The 16,543-nt window shown below is 38.8% G+C and overlaps 1 protein-coding gene across 1 annotated transcript in view; it reads right to left on the reverse strand.

The window, feature by feature from the left end:
• The window catches only part of MICOS13 (mitochondrial contact site and cristae organizing system subunit 13), a 124,110-nt gene extending 107,899 nt beyond the window's left edge, over positions 1-16,211 (reverse strand). Inside the window, exon 1 of the mRNA XM_044065282.1 lies at positions 16,044-16,211. Coding sequence (XP_043921217.1) covers positions 16,044-16,072 — 29 coding nt within the window. The 5' untranslated portion in view covers positions 16,073-16,211. The remainder of the gene's footprint in view (positions 1-16,043) is intronic.
• Between the last annotated feature and the right edge of the window lie 332 nt (positions 16,212-16,543).

The following is a 16,543-nucleotide window of genomic DNA, read 5'->3' on the forward strand; positions in this document are numbered from 1 at the left end:
TAGAAAACACATCTGACACAGATATCCTTCAGAAGGGTCTCTCAGAAGCGGATAACTGGTGCCAGAGCCACGGCCTAAAGTTAAATGCCAAAAAATGCATAGTCATGCCCTTCGGGAAAAACAAGGTTACCCCTAGCTACCAAATAGGTGGCAATCCACTGAGCACAGAAGAAGTTATCAGGGACCTGGGGACCCAGGTTGATAGTAGTCTGTCATTCGACACCCATGTAGCTAAAGTAGTCAGGAAGACCTTCTACATTGCCCACCTTATCATGAAGGGATTCTCATCTAGATCAAGGGAGGTCATAGTCTCCCTTTACTCATCACTCATCAGACCAATGATTGAGTACAATGCCCCATTCAGAATGTATCTGACCCGACACTTGCAGCAGCTGGAGAGGCCACAAAAGTTCCTCACCAAAAGGATAAAGGGTCTCAAAATCTGTCCTATGCTGCCCGACTGAAAGAACTCCAGCTCTATTCAGTAAACGCCACTTGCTCAGAGGTGACCTTTGCCTAACATACAAGGCCATGTCAAACCCAGATTTGATGAATATGCTTCACCTCAAAAATCTAGATCCATCAGAGCCACAAGGGCGGAGACTTAAACCTATTAATAGGACGTGCTGGAGGATAGATTCATCACCCAAAGACTCCCTATGCTGTGGAACAAAATCCCGGTACATGTGAGGCAGAGCACCTCGCTGGCCTTGTTCAAGAGAAATCTTGACCAATGGATGGGAGATCGCAGATATACCCCAGGGATTACCTCAGTGTCACTGCTCGACAGAGGCACAGCAAAATAATGGGTATAGTTCCCCATACTAAAGGGGTGGCTAGGCTTGTAAATGCCCTCGGGCAGATAGCCTAGTATGAACCTATGAACCTATGAACCTAAGAGCAAAAACACGTAATTCCTCTTGACATTTTGGTAAAGATGGTTAATATTTGCATTTTCCTTTTAACCTTTAGCGATTTGTGATATTTTCATTGTATGATGTGTCAACAAAAGTTTGGATATTAGATGAGAAATGAGGAGCTGCACAGATGGACAGCCTGTAAGCACACTACCATTTTGGAATCACCCAATGAGAAAATTACCTAGGCTTAATATGGCCCTCAACAGATATACTTGTAGGCTCACAGGTTAGTACTAGGCTAACTGATTCATGTAGTGCTAAGTCTGGGCCAGTGTTCAGACAGTCTGCCTCATCTTTAATTTTTTTTTTTTCCAGAACAGGTACTCATTGTTGTTTATCAAAGTTATGCCTGACTGCTCAATGACACTTGTTCAGTGATTTCATAAGGCATGATATAATGAATACTTACATTCTTAACTGTTCTGCAGAAAGTGTGCTTGGGGAATGAAAAACTTATCAAAAAGTGTTATTTTGTTGGTCAGCTATAATACGTAGCAATTTAGCACAATCTAAGTAATACCTTGCCCTAGAACAGGAAATGTTTTCACATGCCTTTTTATGATTACACAATGTTTTATTCAGTTTTAACTATGACACATTATAAAGGATTTACTGTTCCCTCATAAGGCACTACAAATCAGATAAATTTGTTATGTGACGCATAAAGTTGTGTCCTCAAAAAACAGAGATACTTTGTGTAGTGCTGAGGGTGACAGTGTCAACGAAAATGGCTGGATACTCAATTTTTTTTCCAAGTGTGCATTATTCTCTTAATTACTATTCATTTTAAGTTCTGTGTAAGTATCAGACATCACTGCTCCAAATGAAAGCCTTAATAATGGATGGCCCCTTTGATGGTATTGGGTTCTCCACTGTCATTTTCAGATTTTCTTTAATTGTAAACATTACCATTACTGAAAAGAAATAAATGTAAATCCTCTTAATACTGAATTAGAATTGTGCTCACATTTTCTTCAGTTCTAACAAAGTGCCTATGGAATTACACATTGACATCATTGCACTGAAAGGTATGGTACTCAAATGCATTATTTTCCAAAAACATCTGCCAAAACTCCTGAGGGCTGCCATGAGGATGTGGTTCTTCTCATGGCTAAAATTCTTCTCTCTGCCTGAATCCCTACTGCTGCATCATTTATCTAAAACATGCAAAAGTAATATACTGAAACTTAGTTCACCCATCGGCCAAACACAACAATGAAAGCATGTCTGCTTTTGACACCAATTAATTAAAAATCAGAGTACAAAAGCATTTTTGCAAATGCTAATCAAACTTCACCCAGACAAAAAGCGTTTAGTATTAACCTGTAAAGGATCATCCACATATACATAACAGTATTGCAAACACTTATTACACTGTCATCTTATGACATTACAAAACGCTGAAATCTTTCCCCTATCATTTTCCAAATGCCACAGTAAAGCAGCACTTATCCTAACACAAAACACCAATGCAAATGCAGTGCACTGGACTTCACTCCCTTCAAATCATGTACTAATATCTTGTGCAACAATCTATAAATGCAAAAAAAAAATGCAAACATTTATCTTTCTATTGGTAGTACTGCCCATACATTTTCAGGACTATTGCAATGAATTGACATAAGTGGCACTCAATGAACTGACCAAGTGGCACTCAATGAACTGACCAAGTGGCACTCAATGAACTGACCAAGTGGCACTCAATGAACTGACCAAGTGGCACTCAATGAACTGACCAAGTGGCACTCAATGAACTGACCAAGTGGCACTCAATGAACTGACCAAGTGGCACTCAATGAACTGACCAAGTGGCACTCACATCAATGAAAACTTCCCCCCTAGTAATAAGTGTTCTAAAAATTCAGAATGCATTGCTTCAACAATTTATAACTTGCTATTTTTCTCTTAAGTTCATGCTTTCCCTAAACACTTGCCACCTTAACTTGAGTCATTACAACTCAGTTTGACAGTATCAAACTTATTCACATAAAATCAGTTTTGTATACAAATTAGATCGAGTTACACTTACCTCTATGAATCACAATAGCGACTGAGTGTGCATGTTAATAGACTCAAGCAACTAGACCATGGGTAGTTGCAAACAAGATGTGCTGACCATGCTAAGCCAAGCTGGCCTTGGGAACACACACAAGTCTAATATGTACAGAAAATGGAGGTAGCAACATTTAGGATGTGTAATCATGAAGCCTAATCCATGCCTGTCCTACATACTGTGCTACACCTTATCAGCTTAAAACATCCAGTTTCTATCATAGCAAAGTGATACAAAAAAAAAAGATTAAAAGTAAATTGAAAGAAAAAAATGGATGCAATGTGACAGGGTGGATGCAATGTGACAGGGATGCTTAGAGATATGGGTAATGCATGACCTTAAAGTTGTACAAATAAAGTTTACGACATTACTGTAAAGAAGCAAAACACATACGCAAATGAAAAAGCAATGATTTAATGGACTTTCATTTGCAACAACAAAAAATGTAAAACTGTTCCTTTAAAAAATATATCTATGTGACAAAGAAGATGGGTTAAAAAAATGCCAATAATAGCACTTCCATTCTTAATGGCCCTACATGGTTGCTACGTTTGGTTATGATGTCACACCCAAAACCCTATGAAATACAGTCCTGTACTTGCATTTTTCACTTTGGTATTGGCACTTCAAAAATGGAGTTGGCAACATTCAAAATATGGCAGCACCTGTGAAGACACAAGGCCAAGCTCAAAGCTGATCTGATAAGGAGAACAAGACCATGTTCTACCTCTTGCAGGAGTCATACCTGGACAAGATCAAAACAGCACTACCTGGCATGGAGTGGAAAGGGCCGACATCTAGCAATAGATTATCTGACATCCCTAAAAGGACCACACATTCTGGACCCCACTGCCGACACAGATATTATGACCTGCAAAAGACAACCTGCTGGCTGAGCAGATAGACCAGGTGAGGGCACGACCAGAGCTCTACAGTATGTATTTTAACATTTTATTTTAAATCTTACTAAAATAAATTTTAGAAACATGCTATATAAATATACACACATTTCCTTTAGAATTTAGCTGCAAGTGCAAATATGCAATCTAAAAGTATGAGTAAGCATGAACATCTGTAATCAAAAGTGCATCTGTACATATGAATACCATATATTTTCGTAAAGACAACCTTTTCTGTACAAATACAAATGTTTAAGAATGAAAATTATGTTGGTATACAATACATAAAGTATAAAGTTTAGAAGTACACATCTGTATTTTCTACACTACCAAAGAACATTCAAAACTGCAACAATTTCATACAATACAATGTATGTATTAGTTTATCAATTGCATATACTACATGCAGACAGCTTTAAAAATGCTTTGGTTTGCATACAAACATTATAACTGCATAACAGTAATTTCTTCCAAAATATTAACTGCACACAAGATGGCCGACCTCAGTTGGTCAGTACACCCTATGTAGAGAATGGGTGGGAGTTAACGCAGTAACTGACAGGAAAGCACATTGGTTAGTAAGAAATGCACTGTTCAAGGGCTTAATTTTAGATTTTAAAAGTGTGTTGATTACAGCAACTTAAAGTATAGTGCAAAGCAGTAATTTAAATGGAAACATTTACCATGGTTGAAGGAAAGTACTCTTCTCCCAAACAGACAAACTGTACATAAACAATAAATGTAACAATTTGATGGATGTCATGTTATCTTTATATTTCAAGCTGTAGTAAACAAGAAATATACAGTATTACAGATGGATTCAGTACAAGTACTTTAAATAATCGATGCTTTGCTGCTTAATAAATGTAAGCACATAAAACAGATTCAGTATGATACACACTTATATGGAAATAAGCACAGATTCAATACAAGAATAAATTCTGTGCTTTGATGATTAATAATTGTAATCTTGTAAGAAAGATATGACCACGCATCAGTGATAGGTAAGCAACCATAGTCTATGCCTTCCATATGAAATGTCCTCTTCAGTTGCGTATAATCACAGAAACTAAGATGCTTAAGAGAGACTGACTGAGGATGCTCTAGAGTATGCAAACATTATTCATAGGTTCATAGACAAGCTTAGGCTACTTGTCCTTGCAGACCATTTTAAGCCTGGCTAGTTTTCCTTGAAAGGTGAGAGTAAAACCCTTGTGTCTGCAAGGCAAAAACACCTTACCCAATTATAATCAACCACGTACTAGAAAAGAGACATTCCCAAAAGAAGTGTGGTGAACAACAAATTATATAAATTCAAAAGAAAATCATACACTGATAACACAAGAAATAATGTGCTTTCAGCACACAACTATAGCAAAACCCATACCCACAAGACATTTCAAATGTAACATCAATTCTTATGTTACACCAATTTACCTCCTTAGTATCAGCAGACTGCAAATGTAAAAATCATCACTACTGGCTACAGGTTTTCAGTACCATTTCCAAGATTTTTTTTTCTGAACAAGAAATCACTGTAATAAAGGCTGCACTGACACACTGCACTATGAGTTACTTTATTGTCTCCATTTCTTCTCTACCAACCCTCTCTCTTTTTCCTAATTACACATTACTTTGTGTCTCCTTTTCAATTTCCCTCCCATTTATGTTCATTTTTCCACAAGTTCAAAATCTGTAGCAGCAGCCCAACCACATTCCTCCCAGGTCAGAGAACATTCACTCACCTCCCAATTTCCCTCCCATTTATGTTCATTTTTCCACAAGTTCAAAATCTGTAGCAGCAGGCCAACCACATACCACCCATTCAGGGGTGTCATCACAGGTTCAGAGTTGGTGGCACCTGACCGGTAGGTACTCTGCCATAACAGAACCTACCAAGCCACACAGACTGTTAGATTTGGGACTCGGTTGAGGATGTGGAGAAGAAGGTAGTGGAGAGACATCTTTGGCCAATCCAAGAGTTCAAGACTCACTGTCCCAGGTTGCACCAACCACCTTACCACCACAGGCTTCCATCCCCTCAACATCGAAGTCCTCCACTGCAACAACAGGCAGGGTAGATGTCTGAGAACACCTTTTTACCTCCGTCCTTCCTTAATCCTCTACCACCACCTCTTACCCAAACTACTTTTTTTTTTTCATAAAAAACAATTTTGAAAAAAGGGGGTATATCACCCACCAGAAATATAGTACTCCTCTTCTCCTCCAGCTCAGAACTCTTGATGTGTTCCCTCTGTTTCCCCCTTTATGTTGTCTCCCCTTTTCAATCTTCCATACCTTCCACTTTCAGTGTCCACATAAAGATACCCCAAAGAAAAGATATAAAATCCCCCTTTATATTTGTAAAAAAGTTAATATAAATAGCTGTGCACTGCTTGCCTTAAATATGCATCAATAATTCAGACGTGCTTGATCATAGATATGCTTATCTTTAATACCTGAAAACTTCCAAAGAAGGACAGACTTCACCACCTTTATGCATTTATGAAAGTCGGCAAATTTTACCAAAAGCTTTCACATTTACAGGCAGAGACAATAGCCTGCAATTAGTGCATCTATATATAGGCATAGGGACAAACACACACCACACGGTACGACAGTGCAAACCTTGAGACTACAAATACCACCTAATTTATATTATACAGCTCTGTCATTGTTTCAACATACACTACCTGGTAAAATCAACACTGTATTAACTGTGGAGGATATAGCTGAAATGAGCCAGAGGTTTGAGAACTTTGTCATGCATTTCAAAGCTTTTTCCTCCCAAGCATTTGATTTAGCCATGGCTTGTACAAAATTTATGACTAAAGAAATGTTTTTTTTTTTTTTAATCAAGGAAGAAATAAGATGTATCCAATAAACTATATCCAATATTCAAAACTGACAAAGTAGCAGTTCCTAATAAAGTGAGAAGACAAATCCTCAAGAGAAAAATTAAATTGTATCTGAAACAGTGCCTTCATCTCTAGCACTCCCTACCCCCTCCTAAAAAAGCTGCCTTTTGTGTAAATCTCATACTGGGACCAAAGTGAAAGAACAAGTGCAATATATTTCATCTTGCTGCTGTCAGACTGTCCTCATGTTTACACCCAAAGTTAACCTTTATGCACATTGGATACTTGCGAGGAAATTGAAAAAAAAAGGATCACAGTAATATACTTCGATTTGCTCCTCGACAGTAGATTACCCTAATTACACTATATTTGTGACTGCACTGCTAGGAAAGTTAAAAGAAATAGTAATCACACTGTTCTGAGCCCACACACCAGCTACAGAATCCTTCTGTGCATACCTCTAAGCAGGGGACAGTTTTACAGTAGATAGGGCCCACAGAAGTGTTGAGGAGTTCTTCCAAAACGTCTACATCAAAATAAAAAACCAAAATGCCCCAGGCAGTCCTGATACAGTTTACTACATCAGTTACTTCACAAACATCCTGCTGAGAACACCAACGACAGTCACTATGCTGATGTCCAAGTGCTACAGAAAGTGACAAATTATGGTCCATTTTTTACTGTTAAATACAATGCAGTACCTCTCACATACAAGTGAGAGCCATAACAATGATAGCTTTAAACTGGATTTCAACAAATACAATACACTGTCAAGCCAAATAAGTGAGTATTAGAGGGAAAATAAGGCTCCCTCGGTATCCACTCTACTGTGCAGACCCAAGATGTTCCAACCGCAAATAAAAAAAAAATGGCTGTAGAAAAGTATATCAAATTGGTTTACATAAAACACAGTAGTCGTGCAAAGACATGACTGCCTAACTTGACCAATTATTGTCACTTTGTTGACTGCAGAAGTAATAAAGACCACAGTAATGTCTTTCAAGTTTGTTTCACACAAATGTACACAAGCTGCTATACACTCTTTCAACTTACTTCACACACTCACACTTTCTGTAAAACAATTGCTTAAATTCAATTAACAAAAGGTCACTCACTTCCATCCACAAACAGGCATGCAGCAATTATATCCTCTTTGTTTCACACAAAAAACAGCCAAGGTAAAGCATTAAAACTTGTTTCACTCAAATTAAGTTAGTCCTGCAAAGCCTGAATAATGAGAACATACTAGCTGGTTCAGCCATTTTAACCCTCAGACAACCCCCACTTGCACCTACTAATTATAGCCACTTTGCTAACTGTGTGCAAAAAAGTAATGACCATGGCAATGCATTTCAGTTCAGTTTCTACAAACACACAGTTGCTATGGAGCTGGAATAATGTACTCCAACATTTGTCCTGCAAAGACATCCATTGTCCATACCATCTAATTATTGGTCAGGATAAAAAAAAAAAAAAAGACCTTATCTCACCATACCACTGATTACATACTGTTGCTACCATTTCCACTGCAGCCATCAGATCTACATTATTTAAAATGTGTGTGTGTGTGGGGGGGCTTCCTTCTTGATGCCCCACCAATAACCTAGGAAATTAATCTGAGCTCATTTGGTAGCCAAACTGAGCAAATAGATACATTCCAACATTTCTTAACAAATACGCATTTCAGAGGCAAAAATAGGCTCATCCTGGTCAACTCCAGCACTCCTTACCAGAGGGGGAGCACCAGGGATCCATACTTGCTCCACGTTTTCAATATTTTATTGACAAATTATCCTCTGATCTCCCTACCCGATACATCACTCTTTATGCAGAAACATGGTTATCTAACTATTCAACCAGGCATTAATCTGACCTTCACTCACTTAATTCTTGACTAAACAACCATCATGCACACTTAAGCTGCTCCAAAACGAATGCATATTTGGAACCTCATAAACACTGGAAATTAATTAATTCATTAATTAAAAAATCATAACATTACCCTTTAAATATTTCTGTTTACGCATAGACCAATCACTTAACTTTCAAAATCACACTGAAAACACCAGGACAGAGATAAACTCTACTATTCTGGTCTTGGAAAATATTTCCCTTTCCAGACCAGCTAGAGCTGCAATAAGTTCACAGGTGTTTATTAGGTTAATGACAAGGGCATTTTGTAAGCCTAGCCATGCTCCCAAATCTGACAACTTCTAGTACCCTTGATAAGTGTAAGCAGGGGCTTGGCAGGTGAAACATTTACAGGCATAAACCATTTATAGGATGCCTGTGTCCATTAGAGACATATGTGCCGAAACAAATGAATTTCCTGTTGCACATCCAATTGTCCAAGTTACACTTGAACTGGATTAGGGAAGAACTTTTTCAAATGGATGAGGAGTCTGTTCCAGAGAAGTAGTATTCTCTGAATACAAACATCTCTCTCCAGCAGGTCCTATTTATATCACAGGTAAGATTTAAATCTGTAGAATCGGTAGTTCTGGTGCTGCTCGTTTTACAGATATGTAGGAGCTCCACCAGAGAGGGGTCGGACATCTTGTATGTCGGGCAAAGATCTCCCCCCTCTGTAGGAGATGGAATACAGGAATAAATAGGGCCCGGAGATGGACTGCACAGAACATGTTACTTACACCCTGTATTCTTTTAGTGAGGATCCTCTGTGAATCTTCCAGTTGTTAGATATGCCTTGTTAGGTAGATACCAAATGGGGCACTGTACTCAGTGATAGGTTTGATGAAAGCTGACCTCTGTGGAACAATGTACCTAGATGCCATACATGCATTTAATAATATTTTCCTTCTATACCAATACATTTCACCTAAAAATCTACCACTTCCCTATGATGGTATAATCTACTTTTATTTTGTCAGATTGCTAATTAGCAATTTTTTTCTTCTTGGAATATTATTACTCTATATTGTATGTTTCGTTACACATCTCTTTGTTTTGTCAATTAGTTGTTTAGCTTACTTACTGCCTGTATTTCTTGTAGTATCCTGTGATGTGCATTCTTGTATTGTAAAATTGTTGCGTATTTCTGGTATTGTAAAATTGTGTTTCTATTGTACTGTATGAATTTGCATGTAATTATATCTATATACACACAAGCTTTTCTGTGCGGGCTCCACTGAAAATGGGCATCTGGCCCAGTTGGGCATCCCCAGTAAACAGATGGAAAATAAATAAGCTGCACAACATAGAATGATTTACTCACTAGACACATGATGGTCAAAGACAAGATTGCTGTCTATGTGCCCCCCCCCCCCCAAGTCCCCGAGTACCAGGTCAACTCTCAGGGTTGTGTTGTCAATTTGATAGTTTCCTACGGTGGATGGCTTCCTGAAGGATACTATCATGCATTTCTTGGCACTAAGTTTTAGTCCATGGCTCTGTCACGAGGTCTCTCTCAGCCCTTCCTGGAGAACATTTCTGTCAGTGGTTGATTAAATAACAGCTCCTAACTTGCAATCATCTGCAACTTCAGTCAGCCAGAGGCCACTGACATTGGCCTTAATTTCATAGAACTAAATGCCAAAAGACATGGTCCCAGGTCTGATCCCTGAGGAACTCTGCTTGTGACTGGCCATTTTGTAGAGGTGGACTCCCCAATTCTAACTTCCTGGGTCCTGTCTGTGAGCCAGCTGGCTATCCACCAGATGACATTGTACCTAACCTCTTAAGTTTGTCAACAATGCATGTCAAATACCTTGGCCAGGTCAAAGTAGGCAGTTTGAAAAAATTTTCCCTCATCTATTGCTTTGGTGACTTTCTCAAAGAAGTCCACTGTTTCAGTAGGCATGACCTGCCCTTACGAAACTAAGCTAGGTTGGGACCAGTGTCTGGAGGTTTCTTATGTCATTTCCACGATGATTCTTTGCACGGCCTTGCATATGAGACTACTGAGACTTATGGGTATGTAGTTCCCAGGATCTGCAGATGGCCCACCTTTGTGCAGAGGGATGACTGTTGCTGCTCTCCATTCATGAGGTAAGAAGCCTGTTTGGGGGCTACAGTTAAACACCAATTTCAGAGGGCCTATTTTGAAGGTATCCTGGGATACTGTCTGGGCCCACTAACATAGTGTTCTTGGCCTTAGAGAAAGCATTTAGGATCTGTTGTTTAGCGATAGCAGGGAGCAATATATTTCATGGTATTTCCTGAGGGAAAGTTGATGAGAAGAGAGGGATCAATTTGGAGATAAACTTGTCTGACAGTAGGTTTACTATTATCTTCTGGTTCAGTACAGGTGGCACCATTTATAACCTACTCTGCACACAACTGTGTATTGCCTTTGAGGTTGCGGACACAACTAAAGAATGCTTTGAGGATGTCCTTGGCATGGGAGGCCAAAGTCTACCAAAATGAAATTTGAGGTAAATATTTGTGTTCAGACTTGTTTATTTTGATGAGTGCTTTTATCCTGCTGGGTGTGACGCACCTCCTAATCTTTGCTACGATTTTATTCCTTCTGTTATACAGCCTACTGATGTTGTGATTACACCAGGGCAGCTTGTTTTTTTTTTTTGAGTTATTTCCGTACTTCTTCCTGGTGGGTACAAATGCCTCTATGCAGCTATTAACATGTCTGTATATGGTTTCTATGAACAGTTCTGCATAGGCAGCAGTGTTCTCAAAGTTTATGGGGGCTTGAAATTTTGTCAGGTTATCACTTAATAGTAGACGTTAACCTTACAGTAGTTCCTGAATATTTCAGGGTCAGCTGGGTGGTTCCAGGTTTTTATTTTTACTTCAAATGAGACTATTTTGTAGTCTGACCTTACCAGAGAAGACATTACACTAGGGGGTGTGCAGCACTCTCCCACATCAGTGAGGATCTGATCCAGTACGGTTGCATCCCTTGTTGGTGTACTGGCAATCTGGTCCAGGGAGGTTGCGTTTACAAAATCAGGAATCTCTGTGCCTGTTTGTCTTACATGATTCCCAGTTAATAGTGGGGTAATTAAGTTACTTATAAATACTACATTGGGTTGGAAAGTGAGTGCTGACATGCAGGCTCTCCTTCAAAGAAATGGCCTCAAAAAAAAAATGCAATGTATGGTCAACTGAAAGAATTTGCTGATTATTTTCCAATCCCATCCCCAGAACACCACTGCACCATACTCTCCAAAGCCAGCTGCAGTGTACTGCCAATGCCTTCTCCATTTTTGGACACAAACTCTGTCAATCCCTCCTCCTCACCTAAAAGCAGTTTCCTCTTTCCCCACTTTCAGAGCACATCAAAAATCTGAGTACAAATGGTTTCTGCTGGACCACTCCTTCCTCACCTACATCACTTCTAATTCGGCCCTCTGGTCTCACCTGCTGCTTCCTCCCGCTCATATTTACTACTAAAGCAAATTCACATTTGTTGTTCTACTCAATACATATTGTTCATACCTCTCAACCTCTTACAGCATAAAATCTGGACAAAGCCAAAATAATGGGGAGACAAATGACCAAAAATAGGAACACTTTTTAAATATTGGTCTTACAAACTAGGTAGGGCAACAGGTTTCACATTAGCACAAATTTTCTTAAGGGTCCAAGTCTGAAACTCAAATTTCCATCATTTTCAGACTTCAACCCTCAATTTACCAGAAAACACAATTTTATGAGAAACAGAACAAAATGTGAGGCAAAAATCTGGGCGTTCTGCAAAAATGTACAGTTGAGAGGTATAAATCATTCATTGTTTCAATGGTATTCTCTACCTTCTGCGATCATTCCATATTGAGGAATGTATTCCATTTTACGTTTTTGCGAAATTCTTTACCTGGTTTCTGCTTGCAAATTCATCAGTGTACTGCCCTGATAAGCAAACCAACTAAATATAAAAGCTTTCTTCAGCAGACTTAAATGGCCTTCTCTCTCCACTTCAAGTAATTATCATTAGAAGTAATTACCATTTTAGGTAGGAATTTGTGAAACAATACTGAGAAAATGCTGTGCAACAACAGCACAATAGATATCTGGCAATACCCTTCAGAAACAGAACTGACGTTAAAACCTTAGTCCTTTCTAGAAACTTAAGACAAACATGAATGTCTAATTAAAACAGCAGGTGGGGGTGTGACTGCGAATGCATGCAAACGGGTGCCATCCAATAGGCGCAGTGGCATTGTGACGATGCAAGGTAGAGCCAGCTATGCCAGAGAAAGTAGGGCAGTGGATGTGCAACATATGTCAGTATTGCTAGTTGAAGTTTTGCAAAGAATTACGTCATTTGTAAATCAAACTGATTTGTACAGATGCTTAGGTTGAAAATGTATTTGTAAAGCTGCTTGTCTTAAAAATGTACCAACAGTGGGTCCTGCTGGACAGAAAAGAAATACACCTGTATGTCAGACTATTGTAACTGTTGAAATTAATATACTGTAACAGAAGATACTGGAAAACAAGAGGTTAATCTCAGTCCAGCCAACATTGAAAAAAATAGCCTGAAATTAAATTACCTGGTTTAGGCCATAAAGATTGTATTTTCAGTTTTGACTGCAGCCAGAGACAAAATATCTGAAAACCAGGACTAGGAATTCTATTATGTTGTCCTTGGGGGTGAACTAATTGCTACCCTGAAAGAGTTGAAGTTGTGAAATGGTTTTACAGCTTCCAGATGCTATAACGCATCTTAGCAAAGCTGTGTGCATAGTAACACACATTTCAAGATTCTGGCTCAGTTTCTAGTAATGGGGGTAGTGTGGGAACCTGAAGTCAAATGACCAGATGTATGTGATGTCATTCTATAACCCAGCACTGATACATGTTTTCATACTAGATGAGACAGAAGCCTCAGGGTAGTACATTTTTAAAACCTGACAAAGAAGGAAGACAACTCATCCACTTCATCTTGCCTTGCTTTGGTAAGTAACCAGGCAGTAGTAACTATTTAGATCAGTTAGGAAAACATAGTGAGATTGTATTCTTTTTCTGTGTGACTCTATTCATCTGTGTTATTTTTAACAATTCCATACCTGAAACTCTGTTTATTAAGTACATACTTAATATTATATTAAATATATTTAAATTTCTCATTGTGGCTAGACTTTAAGAATATTTTAACCTTTGAGAGTACTTGTATTTATTTGGCGACACTATGGCCATTCCTGAAAGCCTTGCTGCACTGGTCAAACACAACCATTTGTATTAGTATTAATTTTACTTGGTATAATTGGGTACGCTTGTAACAGCCTTACAGTAGCTGGCTTTGGAGTGTTCTGGTAGCAGTACCTACCTTATAGTCTTGGCAGAGAGAGACATAGCTGGAAAATCTGTCAGCCTTTCATACGAGTCAAAATCAAATCTCCAAGAGTGTGTGTGTATGTGTCCCTAACTTGAAGCATGGACACAGAGCACTGGTTTCACAGAGAGGGTGGTGTCTGACTTGGCTTGGAACACTCAGAATTCAACTCTACAGCTGTGCCAATGGGAAGTCATACTGGTGGCCTGGATAGATAGAGGGAGACCCAGCCCCTGGACTGAGTGTGTTTCCTGTGTGCTCTTGAGGGTAAATGTGTTTGGTGCATTGAGACGCATCTGAAAAATACTGCGTGTATCCATTTTTATCCCAGCTGAACATCCCTCACCGGTGTCCATGGTGAGAATTGAGGCTCCTTGATCACTGGCTCTGAGCAGGGGCGTCACAGGCATCTTTTAACTGGGTTTGAACTCTTACTGCTCCTGAGTTCTTCATCTGAATTCACCACACTTACACTTTGTGCCACCCCAAATAAGACCAATTAAAGTGGTTTAACATGCTTCAGTACATGGCCTTCAATGTACATCTTTAGAGATTCTGTGTTACAGTGAAAGGAACAGAAATGCTATAGTACCTGAAAGTACAACATGAGTAGGGCCACAGACGTATGGTACACTATATAGATTTCTGTCTAAGATTTCAATGGCAGAATTCAGGAATACAACTAGAATATGCCACGGCAAGTCTCTCAGGAGGAAAAAAAATAAATATTTGCTCTTTTCTGATGCCAACAGTGACTGAAAGACAGAAATGTAAGCACTTGAAAGAATATCTAAAAGGATGCCATAAAAGATTGTATTTTAGTAGTAATGTCTGTGGGACTATCTCTAGCAATAAATTCAAAGAAGCGACTGGACCATAAGCAGACTGATAGTGCTAGTAGTAAAAATAAAAAAAATCAAATGTTTAGGAAGATGTGTATTAGTTAATGTGTTAGAATATTACAATGAAAAGTTTCCTAGTGAGTAGGATCCAATGTTATTTAGATGAGTCACTATGTGCAGCTAACAAAAACTAAGTCTATCCTAAATAGAATTTGAATACGAGAGCTAGATTTAATGCCCTGCCCCCTCCAAAGTAAAACTAAATGTATGTCCACAATTTTAGACACAGCAGGTGTTTCACAATGTATAAGCAACCCAGCTAAACTCCAACAAGGGGATAACTTTGCAAAATCCTTATACTAATCTGTTTTCTCCAGAAACATAATGGTTTAGACAGGCTAGAATCTGTCCATAGCAAACTAATCCTTGCAGTGCAGTAGTGCATGACAACTTAGAAACAGATCATTTTGTTTCCCTGACAACTGTTAAAAAGTGAGAAGGGGGGGGGGGGGTTAAGATGTAGGAACATCACTATAGCAGAAAAAATTGAAATTAAAAAAAAAAGCGTGCGGGGTGGACTACGGAGAGAAACAAATGTAAGAGAACAATAGTAAGTGGGAATTCTCTGAATGCAATATAAAGCAATTACTAACAATAGCATCCAGATGCTGAAGTTGTTGCAGTTTTAACGTTTGGTCTCTTCAAATGCCTTTTGTATGAAACACATAGATATTAACTACCGACCCACCTTTACTAGAAAACCAAAAACATTGAAGAACTGCTCTATAGATGACAATCAAAATTATTCCATTTTTTTCCCTTCTACGTGGGGAATCGAGGGGGTAACCATATCTATGCTATAATCAATGTAAAAGTAAGCAATGATCCATCACTTTAATGACGACGGGTTTAATTAGGCTGCTTACTGATGAGCTGTATGATGCAACATTATAAATGTTGGATTTTTGCAGCTACACACGCTAACAAATCAAAATATGTTTTGAAGTATGACCGCAGAAAGTCGGAAACGGAAAACTAACTTAGACAAGCTTGTTCATTTAAGTGGGGAAACATAAGTTTGGTCCGCTGTTGCACGACTTAGTCAGACGCTCCGACTTTGAAACAAAAGGTCATACAATACCTATCCGTACCCCAAACAAGAAACTCCTTTACCCTTTCCTTTTGCAAAGTTAGTCAAATCCTGTGACCCACTTACCTTAAAAATGGCCAAATTTTGGGAGACATAACTCACTAATGGTTAGAAATACTCAAAGGCTGTGAATAGAAATGCACGATACAAGTCAAACCCTTCCCAAACGTGATACTAACACTTAGCAGCGCGTATTGGACACCATATTGGAAAATAGGCTTATGGGCTTCGTAGTCCAATAACAACTATAGAATGGTAAATCTACAATGAAACGTATTTCCGCAACAGGGTCTTCCTGTCTATCCAAACCCACTTCCTAACGGAAGGTATACTTAACAACCTTGTTTAATGTGTTTGTGCTTAGCAGTCTCACAGCAGTGCTGCAACGTCACTCTTTTGATGACATTAGTTTGTACATTCTTTATTTATTTCAGTTTGATTACAGGGGAGGTCCACTGGGCTTGGGGGCCCGTTTTCAGTGGAGGAGCGGGGAGAAAAGCTCCAACCGGAAAACAACAGTTTAATTACATGAAAAGTCTAAGACAGTCTGTATTACAAATAGCAGG

Source organism: Protopterus annectens, chromosome 3.part0 (assembly GCF_019279795.1).
Source record: "Protopterus annectens isolate FY-2018-M chromosome 3.part0, PAN1.0, whole genome shotgun sequence".
In the NCBI taxonomy this organism is placed as follows: Eukaryota; Metazoa; Chordata; order Ceratodontiformes; family Protopteridae; genus Protopterus; species Protopterus annectens.